General features: G+C 47.7%; 1 protein-coding gene across 5 annotated transcripts in view; it reads left to right on the forward strand.

Annotated features, from left to right (window-relative positions):
- Positions 1 to 21,662, forward strand: part of Ctif (cap binding complex dependent translation initiation factor) — a 241,089-nt gene that overhangs the window by 43,450 nt on the left and 175,977 nt on the right. For 4 of the 5 annotated variants that reach the window (XM_027397922.2, XM_035440051.1, XM_027397919.2 and 1 more), the window contains exon 2: positions 13,950 to 14,158. In XM_027397922.2, coding sequence (XP_027253723.1) covers positions 13,979 to 14,158 — 180 coding nt within the window. In that variant the 5' untranslated portion in view covers positions 13,950 to 13,978. The remainder of the gene's footprint in view (positions 1 to 13,949; positions 14,159 to 21,662) is intronic. The other variant, XM_027397920.2, reaches the window with a different exon arrangement.

Below are 21,662 nucleotides of genomic sequence, written 5' to 3' on the forward strand. Positions count from 1 at the left end.
GCGCTATTCTCATTCTTGTCCCAGTTAGCCTAGGTGCCAACGAATAAATTACCAAAAAGCCCTCCAGCTGCCAGGCAGCAAACTCCCTGGAGTGACTGGAAATTGCTCTTGAATCCCATGTCCATGTGGACCAGAGCAAGTTCAGGGCCTGGGCCCAGCCTGAAGAGAAGCAACCAGTCAGTGCAGGTATGGATTAGAAAGCGTGGGGTCCAACGACTCAGGATGTGTGACAGGCAGCTCTCATCACTGTTACAGTTGGAGGGGACTGGAAGGGCTTGTGGTGCTGAGGATGCAATTAGCAGGTGGTGACCAGCCTGATGAAGCTGTCAGCACAGCAGAGCCCAAGCCCGCTGCTCACACACTTGCTTGGCTCTGGGCCCCAAGGAAAAAGGAACAAAGGAGAGGTGCCAGGTCCCCAGGCCTACTCTTGATCTGCTGGCTAACTGCTACGGATCAGGGAGTGGGTGCTGCTGGGGTTCTGAGAGACCCTAAAGCAGATGGAGCCGCAGCCAGACTGGTTGGCCCCACTGAGCCCCAGCCTACAACCTGCCCCAGAGGAACAGACACCAATCACAAATGATCCCCCTGAAGTTCTTGGCTGTCACTTCCGTCCTGGGAATTCTCAGTGGCTAGAGGGACTGGCATTGTGTGCCGGTGGGAGCTGGCAGCTCTCAGGGCTCAGAAGGAGTTCTGGAGGAGGTCTCTTGGGTTAGTATGCCATGGGCAGAGATGTGTGGGAAACCATGAATAATGAGCTGGGAATCCAGTACAGCTCCAGGAGTCTCCTGGAAGACTGAAGAAAAGGATTCAGATGAAGCTATGCAAAGTTATCTTGGTTGTTATCATTTTTTGGTTTTAGTAGTCTCTTAATGTGTTGCCAGACATGTATTATTAATTACTCAGGTATAAGTTAAAATAAAGTTATAGTTTAGATTTACTTACATGTTCTTCAACTAAAGGAGTTTTGTTGTTGTTGTTGTTGTTGTTTTGTTTTGTTTTGTTGAAGTGTCCGCCTATCTAGGTAGGAAAAAAAAAAAGGCATACACTCAAGGTGACCAGCTGAGGTGAGGGCCAAAGGTGGCACTCAGCCTCGGGTATGCCCAAGCCTAGGACGGCTAACAGCACACTGGGCTCTTTTTCTGAATACCCCATGTTTAGTTAAGTGGTGTATAACAGAAGCTTCTGGAAAAAAAACATGACTAAACCACTGTTTCCTAGTCAGATGATGTGACCTAGAGGTGCATGCATGCTGTGTCAAAGGCTCCCCTTATCCTCCTACCACACCTGCCTTCCCTTCCTGAATTGGGTGCTGGGCAGTATATTTGGATCAGAGAACCCAGGCAGGCTTAGGGAGTCACCCTGTATTGACACAAACACACACACACACACACACACACACACACACACACACACACACACACACACACACACACACACACAGGGCACCAAGCTCAGTTTGAAGTTCTTATTTTGAATAAGAAAGGCTATTGTTTTCTTGCCTGGGTCCCATAGCTTCCATAGATGACCCACTTACCCAAGACCCCACAGTTGGAGACTATGCCCCACATTGCCACCTCTGGGAACTGTCTGCTGGCCTAGCAGCAGTGGGCAGAGGCTGCAGCATGTCTGTCTGTGGAGTGGCAGTTACGCAGCAGGTAGCTAGCTGAGTGAGGCCTGAAAATTGTAAAATGAGACCTCTTGCATTTTGCACTCTTCCTTTACACCTTCCTCCTCCGTCATCTACGTTTTGACTTGCTTTCCTCGCCTAGAAACACCAGATAGATTCCTTTACCTTGCTGGCAGACCTGGAACCCACAAACCTACATAGATTGCTGTACTTTGTGACACTCTGAAGTAGTTTTATCTAAGCTCCTGTGAGGACTTGTTTTCCATGGACAGTGCAGGGGACTTCCCTTGCCCTTTTGTGGCTCCTCCTTACCTGACCAGAAATCAGCTGAGTTGGCCCAGTGGGTCCAGGCGTCCACAAATCCCAAGAGAAGCTTAAGAATTTCACAAGAACCCAATAAGGGCCAAGTGTGGTTAGCGCCAACTCTGCCTCCTAAAACTGATCATCTATAAAGTGGGGACACAGGATGCCTGCCCAGAGAGAGCATTGCGGTGCCTTCGCATAGCTTGCTGTGCTGATTTCTGGAACTATTACCAGAGTCAGTATATGCACATATGTAGATGTCACATAGGCAGTGTGTGTTGTGCACAAATGGTGTTTGTGATGGAGCTGCTGTAACAAAGGGCAACATTCAGCTTACACACCCACCTCTTGTGATTTTACCATGGTGGGGGCTGCAAGGTCAGGTGTAGGCAGGGCTAGATCCTTCTGGCAGTGTGGCTGGGAATCTGCGCCAAGCTCTCCCTACTTCCGGTGCTTTGCTGGCCAACTTCAGTGTGTCCTGGCTTCCTGTTCTTTCTTAAGCAGGCTCTCACTATTTAGCTCAGGCTGGCACTGAACTCAGGATCCTCCTCCCGCTGCCTCCCCAGGTCTTGATTATAAGCATTACCAGCCACTGTGCTTGGTTGTCCTCTGGCTTTTGATGTTACCTGTCTGCACTCCTCTGTACATGGTTCCTTCCTGTGTGTGAGACTCCCTCAGTGTCCCTTTTTGTAAAGACACCGTCATAGGAAGACTGAGGGTGGAACTTACTGAGGTCACACAGGAAGCTCGGGTTATACTATTCTGACTCTCCCTGGGCATGTGTTCCAAGGTTTAGGCAGGATTTGGTGCTGTGTTCTTGAGACATTGTCTTTGTCTTTCTCCTTGCCACCCTGAAGTATCCTAAAGGACAGAGCCATGCCTCCATTCACCTTAGTAGCCTGGGATCTAGATGATGCCTAGCAGACGCTGAACCAGTGACAGACATTTAAGGACAGGGTCAGAGTCAAGAAGTCCTTTGAATTCTAACAGCTCAGTGTCCCCAATCTAGTCTGAGCTTGTCACTGCACCCCAGACTGGAATGCCGAGTGCTTTCCTGGCCATCCACCCTCTCCCAGATGGTGCCAGACAAGGTGGACACGTCTGCCCTTCTCTCTTTACAGAGAGCTTGGTTCTCTCCTTTCTCCTGCTCTTCCTGACCAGTCCAAGTGGCTTCCTGTGGCAGCAATCCCAGAGCAGCTTGTCCCATATCAGTGACATTTCCTACACAGGTGGGTCCCTAGGGAGACAGTGAATCTTGCTGAAATTGGAGAGTTGCTTCCTCACTCTTGGCTGGCAGATGAGGTGTTCCAGGCACTGGTCTTGATGCTGGACAGGTATACTCTGGCTAGGAGGGCCATGCTTCAGGCTTGAACCCTGTCTGTAGGAGATTCTCAGCTCTATTGAACTGAGGCCTACTCTCTCCACCACTGTTTTAGGCTCCCTTTTTATCCATCTTTAAGAAAAGAAAAGGAAACAAAAGAAAAGGAAAGAAGAGAAAAGAAAATGACTTCTTTAAAGGATACACAAGGCCATGACCACATTAATCTGTGTTCATGTTGTGGTGGGCAGGGGTGGGATAGCTGTAGTTCGAGGCTCACAAAAGAGCCTGTGTTATCTACCATCTTACTAGTGATCCACAAGACAGAGATAAATATCTTCTGAACCCAGGGACTCTGGAAGGGTGTACCAGGCTCAATGACTGCCAAGGTCCCACTCAGCAAGGACATTGCTAATCAGTGTATAGGTGACATGCTGAAGATGCTCCCAGGGGCTGTCTCATACAGAGAGCCATGATAGCACCAGGGAACAACCAGTGGCCTATCTGTTAGCCTGACTGTGAAGCTATAGCCAAGGGAGCCTGTGCATGGGAACATTGGCAGCTATAGACTGATGACTCTCCTTGTCATCTGCACGTCTAAGCTGATCTAAGGGACAGCATGGAGATGAGCTTTCCCTGTGCACATAGTCTAGTAGACCAAGAATGCATAGTACACTGTCAGCCTGCTGTGTGTCTAAAAAGAAAAAAGGGAAGGGCTGTTCGGATGCTAGTCTGCTGAAGCAGCCTGAGGGTGTGGAAAGGAAGTGTCTTGGGAATCCAGCTGAACCCAGGCTCTGAGTTATGTGTGTCATGTCCTAGCTCCATGCTGTTTCATCACCTGGAACTTGAGGACCTTTCCTAGGGCTTGCTGGCTTCCAACCTAGAGGACAAAATGCTAAACCCCAGATTCAGGGAGAGATCCTGACTCAAAGGAATAAGATGAGAGTGATAGAGGACACCTGATGCCCTTTTCTGGCCTTGGCATTCACACACACACACACACACACACACACACACACACACACACACACACACACACACACACATTTTTTTAAAATCAAAAGACCAATCCCCACACACTTTCTTTACAAGATAGACAGTGTAGCTTGTGAATGTTTGTGGTCTATGGAAGAGTTGAGTCTTCCTGTCCTCTCTCTGAAGGAAGTCTGTGTGGTTCATAAGACCTTCTCTCCCTTATTACTCCTTTCCCTATCTGAGCCCTTGGCTCATCCCAGCTCAACCTGAATGTTCACTGATTCGTTGGCCTGTGTAGTAGAGTTAGTCTCTGTGATGTTGCAAATGCCAGGGGCTGGAATCAGGATCCCAGGTTATTACCCTGCCCTGTCTAGTAGGACAGGGTGCTCCAGGGGTTCCAACTGTAAAACGGGTGCAGCATGCCTGCTCTGCCTGCAGGAACAGGGTTATTAAGAGCTCACTGATCCAGTCGTACTAGGCTGTGCAGACCCCAGGACGGCATAATACCTGGACCACTTCCAGGGATCTGACTACTTGATGGCAGTTTATTCTGTCACCTGTTTGGGGCCCCAAGCTTTGACTTGGATCTGGTTCCAAAGCCCCCTCCATGGGGTCCAGCAGCTTGTGGCTACTGAGCAAGGGACAGGGTGGAGAATGAATGACACACAGGGTGCCTCTTTTCTAGTTAAAATAGTCACATTTTGGAGCCATTCTGTATGAGTTTCTGTACTAACTCAGCCTATTGTGAACTAGGTAACCTTTGGCCAGCCCCTGTCTGCCTCAGTAACCTCATTTGTATAGTAGGGACAAAAAATGGTGTCTTGTTGTGACATTGTCTTGAAGATTAAATTATTTGTCACATGGTGTCTGGCCTAAGGTAAATGCTTTGTAAATTAGTGTTTATTACTTTCCACATTGCAAGAGCATTTATGAGTTTATTTGAAGATAAGTATAGTCTTAGAAGGGAAATGGCTTGGATACCAGTCTTTGAAGGACACAGTATTGAGGACTTGCATTCAAAGCCCAGCTGTGTGAGTGGGAATAACAGAGGTAACCATGACTGTGCTGGCTCTGGGCTTAGAGGCCATTTCAGAAGTCCAGGATCTAAGGTTCTTGCTGCTCCATCTCCTCGGGGCCCATGGAGAATTCAGGAAGCACTATGGCAACACTGGGGATGGATTGGGCTTGGGATGCCCACAGTGGTCCCACAGTTGTCTGGTTGGCCTAGACATTGATTAAGATACACAAAAGCTACCTGGAAGTGGGGAGGCCTGCCTCCAGCTGAGCAGTCTGAGCTGCTGCTCCTGTACTGTGTCCCTCCCTCTCTCTGCTCATCAGCAGCCTGCCTGCTGATACCACAGAGAAAGAGCCTCAGTTCCCTGCAGGCTGTTTTCTGCTTTCCAGCTCCCAGAGGCCAAGGGAGGGATATGTTGGGTTCTGATTTCTCTAGAGCCAGCTACAAAGCACACTTAGCAGTCCTAAGCTGGGGGGACATGAAGGGGAATGGGGAGGGGCACACCTGGATATTTTTTTTCCTCCCTGAGATACCAAGGAGGAACATCAGAGCATGACTGGACTGCCTTCTATGGTGGCTTTCTTCTGACCAGGTCAGCCCACTGCCTCCAAGTGACACCTCCTCCAGCCACCCTGAGGAGAAGAAAACCACTCACTTTCTTCTCTGAGAAGTGACTTTTCTGCATATTTCTGTTTGGCCTACCAAGTAGGTGTCACTTCCAACTCCCAGAGAACAATCCTTGTTCTAGGTTTATTTCCAAGTTCTTAGGGGCACACCCATTTTTGTGATCATAGACAACCTCTTCTTACTCCCTTGATGAGAATGTCATACTTGGACACCTGGAGGTCTGGGTATGCAACATGTGGGTGAAGGGAGCCTTGTGAGTGACAGCTGTGCATGGTGGGGAGGTAAAAGGGGGTCCCAGGTCTATGCAAGCTATAAGTTGACCGTGGTCGGGATGGACTAATACTCCCTCACTCCAGCTGACAACTACAATATGAAAAAGTAGGCCGGAGTTGGTTGATCTTCTGAAAAGCCAGATACGTGGATATTTACATGAAATCTTTTGATTTATAAATATTCACTCAATTTTTTTTTTCAAAATAGGGTTTCTCTGAGTAGCTCTGACTGTCTTGAACACTCTGTAGACCAGGCTGGTCTCAAACTCAGACTTTTGCCTGCCTCTGCCTCTGTAGTGCTGGGACCAAAGGTGTGCGCCGCCACTGGCTGGCTTCACTCAATTTTTCTAAAGCATTCAACCAGATAAAATGCCATAATCCATAGATGGCCCATAGCTGCAGGTGGCTCTGTTTTGTGGCTATGCTTCTGTGTGTAATTAACTTATCATCTAAGGGACGGTGTATATAGTGGTTTGAATTAGAATGTCCCCATAGTCTCCAGCATTTGGAAACTCAGTACCCAGTTGGAAGAGCAGTTTGCGGAGGCTGAGGAGGTATGAGCTTATTGGAAGAAGCATGGCATTGGGAGAAGGCTTTGAGAGTTTAAAGACTAACCATTTCTAGTTTGTTCTCTCTGCTTCCTGCTTGTGCTTCAAGATGTGAGCTCTCAGCTCCATCCTGCTGCTCCAGTCACCATGCCTGCTGTCATTCTTGACACCTTCCAATAATGGTGATGGGCTCTTTTCCTTCTGGAGCAGGAAGCCATAATAAGCTCTTGTTCTAGAAGTTTCTTGGTCATGGTGTTTTATCATAGCAACAGAGAAGTTTGAGTACCTGTGAGGGCCAGAAGACCCAGTGACCACTGAACAGCTGTTTTGAGGCCACTGTGGGCTGAGGGGCCAGGTTGCTTTCCAAAGGACAGCTTGAGGAGGAGAGGGAGCTGTTCTAAGTTCCCCCTTCCATGTGGTCTCTTGATGCTGAAGACTGACTGGTCCTCCCGTGTGTTGTAGCCCCACTGAGAACCAGGTAGTGTGAAACCACCACTCCTCCTAGGCTGTGGTTCAAGAAGATGTCGCAGAGACAAAGAGAGCTGCCTGAGGTCTGTGGTTACCCCAAGAGGGACACCGGAGAGAGAGTGTTACCTGAGGAGAGCCTGGGTGCCGAGGCCACTGCACCCAGGAGCTTTCGGGCCTTAACCTGAAGTGCCCTGCTGGGTTCACAACAGGACACATTTGGTGTCCCTTCCCCTACCCAACATGCTCCAAGGTAGTCCTTTTTCTTAGACAATATGTTCAGAGGCCATTGCAGAAAGCCATGGTGGGGCTCAGCCATCTATCTGGAGTACAGTGATGAGAGAGACTGGGCCCCATGAGTTTGTGCAGCATGGCAGAATAGAAGGCACACCAGAATTATAACCCACGAGAGGATCAACTTAAGGCCCAGGCAGAGCATGCGGGAGTGAGACATTAGGGAGGAGAGCACACTGGCAGTGGTAGTCAGTGGCCAAGTGATGCCTCATGGAGGAGGTGTGCCTAGGAGCAGTCCTCAGAGGCAAGAGTGTAATCCAAAGAGGCAGAGGAGAGAGAGAGAGAGAGAGAGAGAGAGAGAGAGAGAGAGAGAGAGAGAGAGAGAGAGAGAGAGAGAGAGATACACAGAGAGATACAGAGAGAGATACAGAGACAGAGAGACAGAGACAGTATAGCAGCAGAGTGAGGAAAGGGAGGGATGGCTGTGAGGTCCGGTGGCAAACAAGGGCTTGCTATGTACCTGAAGATGCTGAGCCCTTCTCTCCTGCACCACCTCACTCCATCCATGCAGCTCCCTGTGAGGTATATGCTCATCGGCATTCTTTACAGAGGAGGAGGTAGGTTAGGGACAGCCCAGCCCAGAGTCGAGCAGCAGGCATTGGGCTAACCAGCACTGAAATCAGATCTCATAGCCCTTATATTCCCCCATCTTGAGAGCAGAAGTAGCAAGAAAGCCACCTGACTCCAGCCAAGGATGTGAGTCACTTGTCTGACTAGTGAGCCTGCAGAGCTTTGGTCCCTCTTACCTGACTTCCATGCCCCCTGACACCTGCAGTGCTCAACAAGTGTTCCGGACTTCTTCGTTGTAATAAATTGTCTTGAGGAGGCTCGGGAATATTCTAGGAAGACATCAAGTCCTGGATTGGGAGGAGGATATTGGACAGGAGGTTCCTAGCATCCTGTCTTTGACATTCTAGGAGCTGGAGGGGACTGGGGAGAACTGGGTCCCAGTGGCCATGTGCAGAAGGCTGGTGGTGAAGGCATATGTTAGTATATGCCTGTGTGGCGGCGGGGGGTGTGTGTGTGTGCTGGGCTTAGGGTGGAGACAGGTATAGAATGCAACAAAACCTCAATGATCTTGCTGTCTTGTCAAGGCAAGATAAAGACCCATAAATATTTCAGAAACAGCCAAGGGTTGAGAAATGGGATCAGGGAGGATAAGAAGGTGTCGGAGAAGGCAGAGTGTGCTTGGAGCCAAAGGAGGTGGTCAATGTCAGGTCCAAGTGGAGGGCCCTGTGGTCCTTGAGAATTTGAAGGATATCCAGAAATAATACAGGACTATAGCCACAGAGCCTACCAGCATTCCTTTCCCCTTGCCCTCTCCCTCCCCCTCCCCCAGTTTGTCCTGGGCCCAGTTACTGCTCTGCTGTTTCTCTCTTGAGGAGAAACACACTTGGAGGCTTTGACAGTAAAGAGGATGCCACAACAGATCACTCAGTATCCATCCTAGGTCCTTTCTACCTAGGCCTTGCAGGATTGATGGCAGCTGCCCAGGCCAGCCCTCCTAAGAAGCCACAGTTCCTGCATTATGCTGCCTGTGCTCTGCCTTGTCACAGTGACCAGCCCGCTTCCAGTCACCCTGCCCTCAGGACAAAGCAGTTAGCAAAAGGGACCCTGTCCAGAGTTGGCTCACAGAGTAGGGCTTCAGGACAACTTAGAGCAGTTTCCTACTGAGTACTCCCATCCTGTCATTCCCACTTAGGGTTAATGATGGTGAGATCTATATTTGGGGGTCACAAAGGCTGTCAGTCACCAGGGGTGGGGGCACTGAAGAGCTGGGTGAATTGTTGAGTGGCCTGTAGCTTCAGTTATCTGAGCATCCTCCAGCAAGTTGTTTTGCCTGCAGGTCTCAAGACCTTAATCTGCACAGGATTAGGCTGGATTCTTAGAGTGCCACTGAATAGTGTGGAGACAGCCCCCAGGGTCATCCAGCAGATAGTCACCTCAGCTCACTGAGGTCCTACTGTGTGCTAGCTCTCCCCGAGCCATGCACAGACCATAAGAGGAGAGTTCACATCTTGTAGGGTACTGACTATCTAGCCAGAAGGTCAGGATGGAGCCTCCAACTATTCCACTATGGCAGAGCGGGTGTCTGAATAAGGATGGTAGTGATGAGAGAGATTCTCTGATCTTGGCTAGACTGAGAGCTGGATAGAAATGTAGACTCTCACAAGACATGCTGGTGCATGCCCATAATCCCACACTTTGGAGGCAGAAGCAAGACAGTCAGGAGTTTAAGATCAGCCTGGGGTATGTAACTGTTTCAAGGGAAAATAACCTCAGCATTTGGGATCCAGCTCCAATCTACCTAGTCGGGATCTGTATCTTAACAAGATGCCGGGGACTCTGTACTCATTAAGTTTTGGGGATTTTACCACACCTGTCTGCTGGGCTTCATCTCTTTAATCCTGCCCACTCCCCAAAAGAAATACATCATCATGGGCAAGTGAAGCAAAAGTGTTAGGAGAAGAAATACTACTTGGAATGCATGGTACCAAAAATACTGGTGTAATCTGTTAAGCTTTAATTCACACATTCTTTTATGCTGTGGTCATGGCACAGACATTTGTTTTTGACAGACCAGCATTCTGAATAATGCCCTATCCAGTGGTAGAGTGAGAGTTGGTAAAGTGTGTATGTGTGTGTGTGGGGGGGGGGGGTTCACATCCCCATTCAGATGATGATGGATGTCTTACCTCCTGCTGCAGTAAGTGTCTCTGATTTCCAGGTCACACCTCCACTGCTGCAAGTTTCTGAATTTTCCCACTCCCCAGGCCTCCACTGAACCATCCTGTGTTTCTCTGGCACACATAAATATATCAAGTCACTGGGCCAGCAATGACTGTAGCAACCAGACAATAAGGATGAAGAATTGATTGCCAGGGAACTAGTATTTTCTATAGAGTCATCTGTGAGGGGTTGGAGCACAGGCCAGATGAGATGGGGCCTGGCAGGGAAAAGGTTCCCATGGCTTCTTCTGGACAACTGTGGGCATCTTCCCTCCCAGACAGCCCAGCCTTTCTCTTCCCACAGGCTCTATATATATCCCTGGCCCAGGTCTGCCTGGCAAGTGATAAAGGAGAACTGTCACCCCCAACTATGTGTTCTGGGTGAAGCTGTTCTAGCTGGCCCTGTGGATGGAGGATCTAGGGAACTAGCATGTAATGGACAGCAACCAGCACATGTATGACAAGATCACCAGGAACAGACTACTGGCAAGGAACCCAGGGGTATGGTGCTATGTGGTACCAGGCCTCATAGGAAGTGATACAGGGAAAGTTGGGATGAAGTCTTGGGTAGATGTGATGATTGACATTAGCAAAAATAAAACAGTGAGTCCATGTTGGGTTCTCTGCCCTCAAAGCTCAGATGTTGCCCTGATGCAGCATTGATATCCTGCTGGGATCAAGCACAGAGTGGAGAGCACTGGATTCTGAGCCTGGGAGCATCAAACAATCCCCTTATATTCACTTCTAGGGTCCCTTGCAGCTTCCCTGTGTTCCCTTGCAGCTTGCTTGGGATCCAAGGGTAGTTGAGTCCTTTGTTGTTGCCAAAGCCAAAAACTGAGCCAGGAAAGTAGATTTTGAGATCTTCCCAGCTTCCTGTGTGAGGTCCAGCACCTCTGCTGGGTGGGTTAGATGCAGAAGGTGTTAGGGAATGAGTTTGAGAAAGTTAGGGATCTAAAATGATGGATTCCCAGAGGCTGGAATGACAGGTCTCCCAGCATTCAAGCCTCCTGACTTGCAGATCACCCAGCTCATCCCTGAGGGTGGAGGGGAGGGGAAATGCCTCTAATGCCTGTCTGTTCTTAAAAGGATAGGCTCAATTTACAGCACCTAATGCCATTTGTCACTGAGCAGGTGGTGGCTGGAAGGATAATGAAGGATGGAGACTATCTTATTGTTTCTAGGCCCACAGGGTGCCCTGTGAACTGAACATTGCCTTTTCCTCTAGAGATAGCCTGAGGGAGAGTACTGTGAGCCTCTGGGCTCAGAGCCAGGTTGGGCCAGAGGGAGGTGGAGAGCTAGGTACCTCAGCAGAAACCCCTGTGCTTTGTGGAAGCCCCAGACAACTGTGGGCAAAACAGTAAGGGGTTGGGTTGTGAGAGTCTGGGGTAGGGGACAACAGTATAGAGAGGGTGTCTTTCCATCAGAGAATGGGTGTTTTAAATTCTGATCTTAAAATAAGCCGTTGAGGGCTGGAGAGATGGCTCAGCGGTTAAGAGCACTGACTCTTCTTCCAGAGGTCCTGAGTTCAATACCCAGCAACCACATGGTGGCTCACAACCGCCTTGAATGAGATCTGCATGCAGGCAGAAGACTGTATACATAATAAATAAATAAAATCTTTTTTAAAAAGTATTTTAAAAAAAAGTACTAAGGGAATGTAGAGGCAGCTTGAGTATGGCCTACCTGGAATAGGGTCTCAGCACATACCAGGACTGTCTTTTCTCCCAGACAGACATAGATGTGCCCCCATGCCATGCTCATGCTATGTCTGCTGCAGCCCTATCCTTGCCTGCAGCCTCAGGGTAACACCCTCCCCTTTGGTGCCCTTTACAACAAAATGCAGCTTCGGCAGTTTTTCCTCCTCATGGCTTTTTGGTTCTCCTCATCCATCACCTGGCAGAGAATAGGAGCAGGGCAAAGTCCCAGGGAGTTACTGCAGAGGCCAGCTCCTAGGATGGGCATCCCTCTTGGGTGACTGAGTCAGGTGTTGTTAGTTCTCTTGCACACCCTCTTCTCTCCTTTCCCTGGTTGTCCCAGCCTCCTTGTTCACTCTCACTGTGAAGACCAGAAGCCTCCTCTGTGGCTCCCAGCTATGTGAGGTTTTTCCATTTCCTCTCACTGTGACTTACAAGTCAAATTAGGGGGTAAAGCAACGAAAGCAGCATTTATTGTGGAGGCGGCACCCTTCTTGTAGATGTGGGGGAACCTGCAGGTAAATGCCCCAAAGAGTTGAACACAGCAGAGCAAACAGGTATTTGCACACCCATGTTCATAGCAGATTCTCCACAGCCAGATGCGAGAACAGCCCACATGCCAGTGAATGGATGAGTGGTTGGCCAGAGTAAATACACATGACATGTTATTGTAATGCAATATCTCATCAGCCATAAAAGTGCATGAGGTTCTGCTGTGTGACAGCATGGATGAACCCTGAATGCACTGTGAAATAAACCAATCACACACACACACACACACACACACACACACACACACAAAAAAAAAAAAAAAAAAAAAAAAAAAAAAAAAAAAAGATTCCACTTGAACACAGTACCCAGAATAAGCAAGTCATAGAGTCAGACGGAAGGTAGAGCTTCCAGGGCCTGGGCCAGGGGAATGAAGGGTTAATGTGGAGTGGGTGAAGGGCTTCTGTTTGGGATAATGAAAAAATTATAGAAGTGGAGATGGGTAGTAGTCATGGTTACATAACATTGTGACCATACTTAAAGCTATTGAGAACATACTTGAAAGAATGTTCATGTTTATTTTAAACACAATGGAAAAAGTAGTTGGTGGATAGGGCATACATAGGAGATTGCAGACTGAAAGCAGAGAGAAGGACCTGCCTGGCACCTGCTTGGGGTTTTGTTGCTTTGAGGGTCAGTGACTTTGGAAGAAGACAGGAGAATGGTGTCTCTGTAAATCATGTCTCCGAGAAGAGAGAACAAGAGGAGATTCGAAAGAGGGTTACTGGAGGGCTGGTCCTTACTATAAACAACTGGGGCTCAGTCTTCTCAGGCCCACTGAGGGCCACAAAGCTGCTGCCTTGGAATTGTCATCTGAGATAAGAAGGCAGAGTTTCCTTCCTGTCAGGGTGTCCCTGTGAGGTGTTACAGACTTAGACTGCCAGGTCACAGGGATCAGGGGCCAGGTGAGTCCTGCAGTCGTCTCCTGTCTGAACAGCTCTGATCAGGTGGCACCTAATGTTAGGTGCTATCAACTGTACCTGGAGCAGGTTGGACAACAGCAACTGGAATAGGCAGGAACAACAAGATAATGAGGATTTAATAAGTGTCCAAGAGGGCCCCATGGAATAGTCCTGTTTTTCCCCTCTGGGTACCAAAATATTGCAGGATCCAAATGAATCACAATTCCAGTCCTTGCCTCAGTGAGCCAGGGTGGGATAATTGCTATGTCCTGTAGTGGCATCTTGTTCCGCCCTCAATGTCCGTTTTCCTTACATGACATGTGTCCACATGAGCCTCATGTGCCTGGGAAAGCCCAGTGGAGGGGCCACAGGCTGTCATAGCTGGCCGAGGCTACACTCCATTCTGTGGACTCCTGTCAAGTTCCTGCCTCCTCTTCTGGCCTCATTTTCTTTCCTTTCGTAGTGGGAACTCAGGATATGCTTGATGCTAAAGATAAGCCAATAATATCCCACTAACTTTTCTAGCAACTGGGAGACCAAATTGCTTCTAAGAGTAGAGAGAATTTCTCAAGTGGGGCATTGTCCTGGCCTCCAGCAGCATCTCACGGAGGCTGTTTGTCCTCTTCCCCAGCAGCCAGCCCAGGCCCCTGAGCTGGAGGGATGGAGAACTCTTCAGCAGCATCGGCCTCCTCCGAGGCAGGAAGCAGCCGCTCCCAGGAGATCGAGGAACTGGAGCGTTTCATTGACAGCTATGTGCTGGAGTACCAGGTGCAAGGGCTGCTGACGGACAAGCCAGAAGGTGATGTTGAGAGCCAGAGGACACAGTCCCACGTCTCCCAGGTGAATGCTGGCCCAGGTCCAAGGGCTTGACAAACTTAAAGAGGTGATACCGGGGACCTTAATTCTGACAATGTCCTATCATGTCTCCCTCCACTGCTGGGGTATAGTGGTCCCACCTGACACAGCATCCAGAATCCTAGATGAGAGGTTTTGAGATCCAGCCAGGAAGCCTTTACCTCAGCTGAGTACCCTTGACCCTTGAACCCACCTCTGGGACCCAACCAGTATACCTGTCTCTTAACAAACATTTATTAGCCTTTCTATCATGACCTGAGTATGATTTCTTGTCCTCCACAAGCTTGCATCTTAGAGCAGCTCTGGACATCATAGTTGCCCATAATGCATGCTTTCGGAGAACTGTGTCTTGTGACTATCTCCGATTTCAACTGCAGATAGTTATTGTTAGTCTATGCATGTGTCTTCTGTAGTGCTCTGCGGGATGCTATATGCCTGTGCACTTAGATGTACGAGGCATTCAGAGAACAATCTCAGGGTGGTCTCAGCCCCTGGGTCAGTCTGTCTCAGCTTGACCTTACCTGCAAGGGGAGGTGATCTTACTTGGAAGGCTGTGGGCTGTGATGTCTTTAGCAATCTGTTATCATATACATCTTGGACCAACACAGTACATCTCTAATAGATTCTTCTAAGAGTTACTTCCAGATTTGGTTCTAGCTGCTCATTTGACCTTGAGCAAAGGCCCCAATATCAGAGGCTCAGTTTTTCTATCTGTCAAATGGTATTAACGTGCTGCCTCAGGAAAGCTGGAGTATCAAGGAAGATAATAACAACACAGGCATGTGCCACTCGTATGAGGAGGCAAGAAAGGGCCTTCTCTTCTGCCCAGGGTCAGAGTACGAGGGGCCCCTCTTGTAGCTGTCCCCCTCCAAACCTAGGTAGTCAAGTACATGATGAGCTACTTGGGACTCTTGCCTTAGAGAAAACCCAAATGCAACCACCTGGTTCACTGCCCAGTGGGGAGAAAAATGCTTTTTTTAGAAAGCAAGAATGAAGCCCAGACCAGAAGTCAGCCTGGGAAACCATTAGGAAGTGGGGGTACTTTGCCCCATTCCATGGGGCCCTGGAGGGCAAGAGATAGTCCCCTGTTATTTTCTTTAGTGTCCCTGATGTTCTAAAGCCACTAGTATTGAGACTGTAATCTGCTCATTACCCAGGGTTGTTGGAGCACCCACCCTCTGAGAGATCTGGGAGATCTTGGAATTGGGAGTGACTAAAAAACCCTCCTTCATGGAACTGCTGCTCCAGTGCTGGTGGCCATCTCAGCTAGGAAGGTTAAAACAAGTGGCTGAGAAGCCAGGGGCTGGGGCTGATTGATTGATTAATACAAACTTGGAGGTTGTTTTTCCTATTAGATGCTCTAACAGATTTAAGCACAAGTATTAGGGGAGCTAGAGAGTGACCTTAAGGGAACAGTATTAAAGAGTGATCAGGGTGAGATCAGTGAAAGATGGAGAAGGAGGTCGGATGGTAAATAAAGAGCTTGTGAACTAGGGGAGCAATACTTACAAAGGTGGGGCCAGAAGAGGAGCCAACACCCAATGAGGGAGTTGAATGCCGAAGGAGGGGGTGGAGTCTCAGGTTGACAAGGTAGAGAGAAGGGAACCATGTGTACTGGAGGTGCAGGAACCCCTGGGTAGATGCATGAAGAGGAGGAGCCAGTGAGAACTGGCCAGAAGAAAGCCATGGTGGGTGCAATTCCAGGAACCTGGAAGGAGGGTTTTGGGAGTGGGCAGAGGGGTGGGTAACTTTTGGGACTACTGCTAGGACATGGGCAAAGAGGACCAGCATCACTGAATGAACAACTAAATCATTAGTGGTGGTGGCTGGAGAGGTTCCAGTGAAGAGATGGAGGTGGACAAGGGCAGCGTCAGGAGGCAGCTGAAGACCAGGCTTGTTACCACCACCAGGGGCTCAGCTGAAGGGGACAGTGATGTGGACAAGCAGGTAGTGGAATGTCCACAGGCTAGCTCTGCACATCCTCCTATTGCTAGCTCAGGTGGACCTGACTCACATTTGTATGCCTGGATCTGGGATAGAACAGAATAGTTAGGCCTAACCGGACAGTGGTGGTGTATGCCTTTAATCCCAGCACTCAGGAGGCAGAAGCAGGCAAATCTCTGTGAGTTCGAGGCCAGCCTGGTCTACAGAGCAAGGTCCAGGACAGCCAGGGCTGTTACACAGAGAAACCCTGTCTCAAGGAAACAAGACAAAAGAAAAGAAAACACAGAATAGCCAGGCCTCTGGAGGGGATGCTAAAGTTTGAAGCCTAGGGAAAAACTACCATTTGTGACATTAGGGTACATTCCTTAAACTTTTTGCATGCTCTGAAGTTTGATGTGAGCATGCAAGCACCTTGCATGATTACAGACCCTCTGTATGCTACTGGAGGAAGAGGTACTTGTCCTGAGTCCCTCTCCCCACACCCACAAACACCCAGAGTAGGGACAGTGGTGGCCAACTTACTCGGGGACAAAGTTAGACCCATCTTCCAGAGACATTTGTTTAAAAAAATAAATCGCTATTGACACAGCTTTGTAGGAAATAGTTCTGCTAATGCACTTTGCCTGTTTCTATTTAATCTGATGACTGCTTTAAATGGAATTTAAAAACACACACAGACACACAAAGAATGTGTCTGTCTGCCTGTCTGTGGTGATATTTTAATATTTCTGAGAAAGAAAATTTGTTAAGATTCTTGGTAACCTTGAGAAAGTTTAAGGGAGTGGAGAAGAATATTGTTCTATTGGTGACTTTTTTTTTTTAAATCTGAGCAATGACAGTGAACACTTAGAAAATACCTCATGAATGATTAATTAAAGGATAAGGACCTGCTCTGGAAGTGCTCTTCACCATTCCATGGGCTGGGCTACCAGATTGCACAGAACACCAGCCTTCCCATCTCTCTGCCTCCTCATCTGCCCAGGTGTAAATTGGCCACTGTCACAGCTGTGAACTTCCTGGGCCACCACAATGGACTGTGTCCTCAAACCAGGAACCAAAGCAAGTTCTTCCTCCTTTAAGTTGCTTTGTCTCAGGTATTTAGTCACAGCCACGAGGAAAGTCAGCTAGCAAACACCCTTACACAGATTCACCAAGTCCTGAGCAGACAGGCATCAGTGACATGTGTAGGAAAATGATTTAGGTTCAAAGGAAAAGCGGCTTGGCCATATTTACAAATATCCTCTCTTTATTCTTTGGCAATTTCATACATGTACACAATCTATAACCTACCTTGATCCTATCTACACTAACTCCCTGCTCTCCCTTGCTCAGCTTTCTGGCTCCTTCTCATGTGGCTATCCTCCTTTCTCTCCATGTTCCTCCTGCCATCCTGCCTCCCTGTTCACCTGCCCTCCATCCCTATATCCCCCACCCCCCACCCCTGCCATCCCATTTTTGTATTTTTTCCCTACCTTGGGATCCATTTTCACAGTTGTCTTGCCTCTTGGTTGGCCAGCAATGAAAGGTTTTACGGAAGTGAATTAATAGAACCATAAGTGGCTGGGCATGTCACACAAGAATTAAGTATCTGCCGGGTGGTGGTGGTGCACACCTTTAATCCCAGCACTTGGGAGGAAGAGACAGGCAGATCTCTGAATTTGAGGCCAGCCTGGTCTACAGAGATAGTTCCAGGACAAGTAGGGTTATACAGAGAAACTCTGTCTCAAAACAAAACAAAACACCAATAAATGTTCCCTTCGATACAACCTTTCCATGGCCATGCTTCTGTTGAGTTAACTTCCTTATCCATTTAGAAATCTTCTGATAATACAACTTACAGAAATATGCTATTTCAAAATCATACAACCAACACTCACATTTTCCCCACCCCATATACCCAAGGGTTCTTCCAGGCTTATGTATCTACTGTGCTGTTAAGTGGCTGTCCAGCAGTTCATGGTGGGTACCTGTTTATTAGCCCTTTGTTTAGTGTGAGGAACCTACTTTACCTGTCTGTTTCCCTCTGGAAATTCATGACACTTTAGTGCAATGGTTTGTTTGCTTCCTCCTGCACAAATAAAAGTATTTCTTTGGGTAGATGCTGGGAAGTAGAATTAATTTTAGTGACTCTTGGCAAATTGCTCTCCAAAAATGACTGTTTTGCCCATCATACTATACTAGTGTGTTGGGACATCCTGCCATTTTATTTTTGCATTGTCCCTCTTCTAGTGAGACTAAACGCTTTTTAACTGACTTACTAGTCATTTTTTCCCCACTGCTGATGATAATTGTTGTAAACTTTTTTTTTTGTTCACCTTTTACAAAGTGACCCTGCTAATGTACACACACTTTAACTTGCTTGTTTATTTAGCATGATCTCCTATACATTATTAGGTGATAGCTTTTAGGACAAAATGTAGTTATTTAAATCTGTTCTTTCTCTACTGCCTACTGGTGGTCCAGGAGTACAATATAACTCAAGCTAGCATGTATTCATTCAGGCATGGTTGTAGGCTCTGAAACAAAGTGGTAGACAGCACCAGCCATGATCCCTGCTTTGCTTTTAGGAAGGATGGGAAATAGGGTGATAGGAGGCAGGCATTGGTAATGGACCAAGAAGGGGATAGAGACCAGTGCTGTTGGAAGGAGGCTTTAGAGGGAAGATCTGAAGGCCTTGAGAAAGTGAGGTTACTTAGGAATGAGTACTCCATGACCAAAGCAGAGCTCTGGGGTTGAGGATGTAGACCACAGAGGCACAGGGCAGAGGTCAGCCTGGCAGGTACAGAGCACAGGAGAGATATGGCCAGTGAGCCAGGCATCAGCGCCTCCTTAAAGGCCTGGAGAAAGCTGTCATTTTGACAGACGGTGGAGTCCCAGCACATGGGCCTTCATAAAATCTTGTGGGGAGTCCTGATTCCCCTAGCTTAAGAATCCTTGAGTCAGGTGATCTTTTACATATATTTTCTCATTTTGAAATAATTTTTAAAATACATAAAATCCCAATAATAGTACAAAGAATTCACACATATCCTTCACCCTGGCCCTGATTGTTACTATAACACATTTTACTCTGCCTCTAAACATATACTTATATAGTTATTATAATACATCTTTTTCTTTTAAAGGAATTATTGGGAGAACAGACATATGCATAGATACATGTATGACTTTCCTCTGAATCATTTGCAGATCCCTAATCACTTCAATGTGTTCCTAAGAACAAGAATGATCACATGGTCACAGTGGGGGAAATAAAGATAGATACTCTTGTTCCATCTATGGATCTTTTATTTCACCAGTTCTCCCATTAAGACCCTTAGAGCTGTGTTAGTCTCTCTCATCTCTGTGGCCAAATACACAACATAAGCAGTTCAGAGACAGGAAGTTTTGTTTGGCTGGAGCTCCAAGAAGAATGGTTCCATGATTGCTTGACTCCGTGTTTCTAGGCTTGTAGTGAGGCTGAGTATCATGGCAGAAGGCATCACCAGAGGAAAGCCGCTGTCCTCCCAGCAGTCAGGAAGCAGAGAGAGAGGCAGGAAGGGACTGGGACAGGTGATCTTTTCAGGCTCCAACCCCAGTGATTTACTTCCTCCAACTAGACCACACCTCCCAATAATACTGTTGTAGTGTGACTCTACCAAGCAATTATCCACCAGATCAAGGCCTCAGGATCCTCTCAACAGTTACTGCTCACAGATAGAGCACAGCTGGAGACCTGTCCCTAACTTTTGAGTGTTTGTGGAAGATGCTTCATATCCAAACCATAACAACAGCAAAATCAAAACAAACAGCTGAATCTGGCTACCACACTGAAACCAAAGCCGTAAGCTGCATTTAGAATCAGGTGGGTTTGTTGTTTTGTTTTTCTCCTCAAGTTAATAGCTATTTATGCCCTTGGCCCATTCTGCCATTTTCTGATGGTGATGGTGTAATCCTGGACAAGTTACTTAATCATACTATGCCCCAGTCTCCACATGTGCCAAATGGAGAAAATAAAAGCATCCAGGAGGGCTTGAGGACCAAAGTGAGTTGATGGGTTTAGCATAAGCCCTGGTTTAAATGAAAGCCTCATTGATTCTTGTAATTAATACTTGACTCTGTATGCAGCAAGTTCCTGCCTACCCTCCTCCCTCCCTCTTCTCTTTTTCTCCCTCCTCTCCCTCCCTCTCTCCCTCCCTCCCTCCCTCTCTCCCTCCTCTCCCTCTCTCTCCCTCCTGTCACATACACAGGAGTTTCAAATGTCAATGGTTGATGTAGTTTGAACCTATCTCATGGCTTTGAGTCAACTTGAAACGTGTTTCCCAGGACTGGCACATGATAAACATCTAGAATATTTTTTCTTTATGTTGGTTATTGATGAATCTCTCCTAATCCCTGTTTTAAAATCCTGTCTTTATCAGCCATGTGTGGTGGCACACACTGTAACCATGTCCTGTTCTGAGATTCAGATTTGCATTTAATTCTCATGTTACCATTTTCCTGTCTGTGGTACTTCCTTAACTTTTCTTTTTCTTATACAGTCTTGCCGCTTAGATGACTTCTCTGTGGGTTTGGAGAAAGTCGGTAATCTGGGTTGTCTGGTATTTTTTGTGATCACTTTAAAGCTGGACACTGGGGGACTGAAATTCCTGCTCAGTGTGCCCCACTCAGGAGCCCATTATGCTGCTGTGTCACTGTAGTGTTGATCATATGTGGCCGAAGTGGTGGCTGAGGGGCTTCTCTGTTTTTAATTAATCTCTGGGGAGAACTTCATTGAGACTGTAATTATCCACACATAGGGAATATAATCCTGGGAACTGATTATCCGTATAAAAGACCTAAGGGGATACATTACTAGAAAGTAGCACCTACTTACAGGTCCCATATTCCACCCCTTAACATGAAGCCCAAGGAAGAAGATGGTATTGCCAGAGGCCAGGGTTTAGGTCATGTGTGCAAGTCTACTCAATGAAGGCTGGAACCGTGAAGAATGCCCACTGGGTGCTAGCTATGCCTTTAGAAGTAGAGAGAGGGGATATCCTGGCATCTCCCTTCTTCCTCTTTTGAGAAGCCCAGCCTGAGTCCAGATCACCAGAGAACCAGAAAGGTGGCCCCCTCTTCTTCCATACAGAGAGAGCAGGGATGGCTCTGAAGTGGCCCTGATGCTTTCTTTGCCTTCTCTCCAGAACTGTTCTGTCCAGTACAGAGTGATTGGCCACATGTGGCTCATCCAATAAGAGGTGTGCACTGAGTGGATTCCAAAATCTTGGTGTACAAAGAGTGTTGTCTTAGGGTTTCTATTGCTGTAACAAAACCTCTTATTTGGCTTATATTTTCACATCACAGTCAATCATCAAAGAAATCAGGCCAGGATCTCAAGGCAGAAGCCTAGAGCCAGGAACTGAAGCCAGAGGCCGTGGAAGAAGGCATCTACTGTCTCTCTCCCCATAGATTGCTCATGCTGGCCTTTTTACAACCCAGTGGTAGCACTTGCCCCCAGTGACCTGGGTCCTTCCACATCAATCACTAATCAAGAAAATGCCCCACAGGCTTGCCCTACTGGCCA

This window comes from Cricetulus griseus, chromosome 2, assembly GCF_003668045.3.
Source record: "Cricetulus griseus strain 17A/GY chromosome 2, alternate assembly CriGri-PICRH-1.0, whole genome shotgun sequence".
Classification (NCBI taxonomy): Eukaryota; Metazoa; Chordata; class Mammalia; order Rodentia; family Cricetidae; genus Cricetulus; species Cricetulus griseus.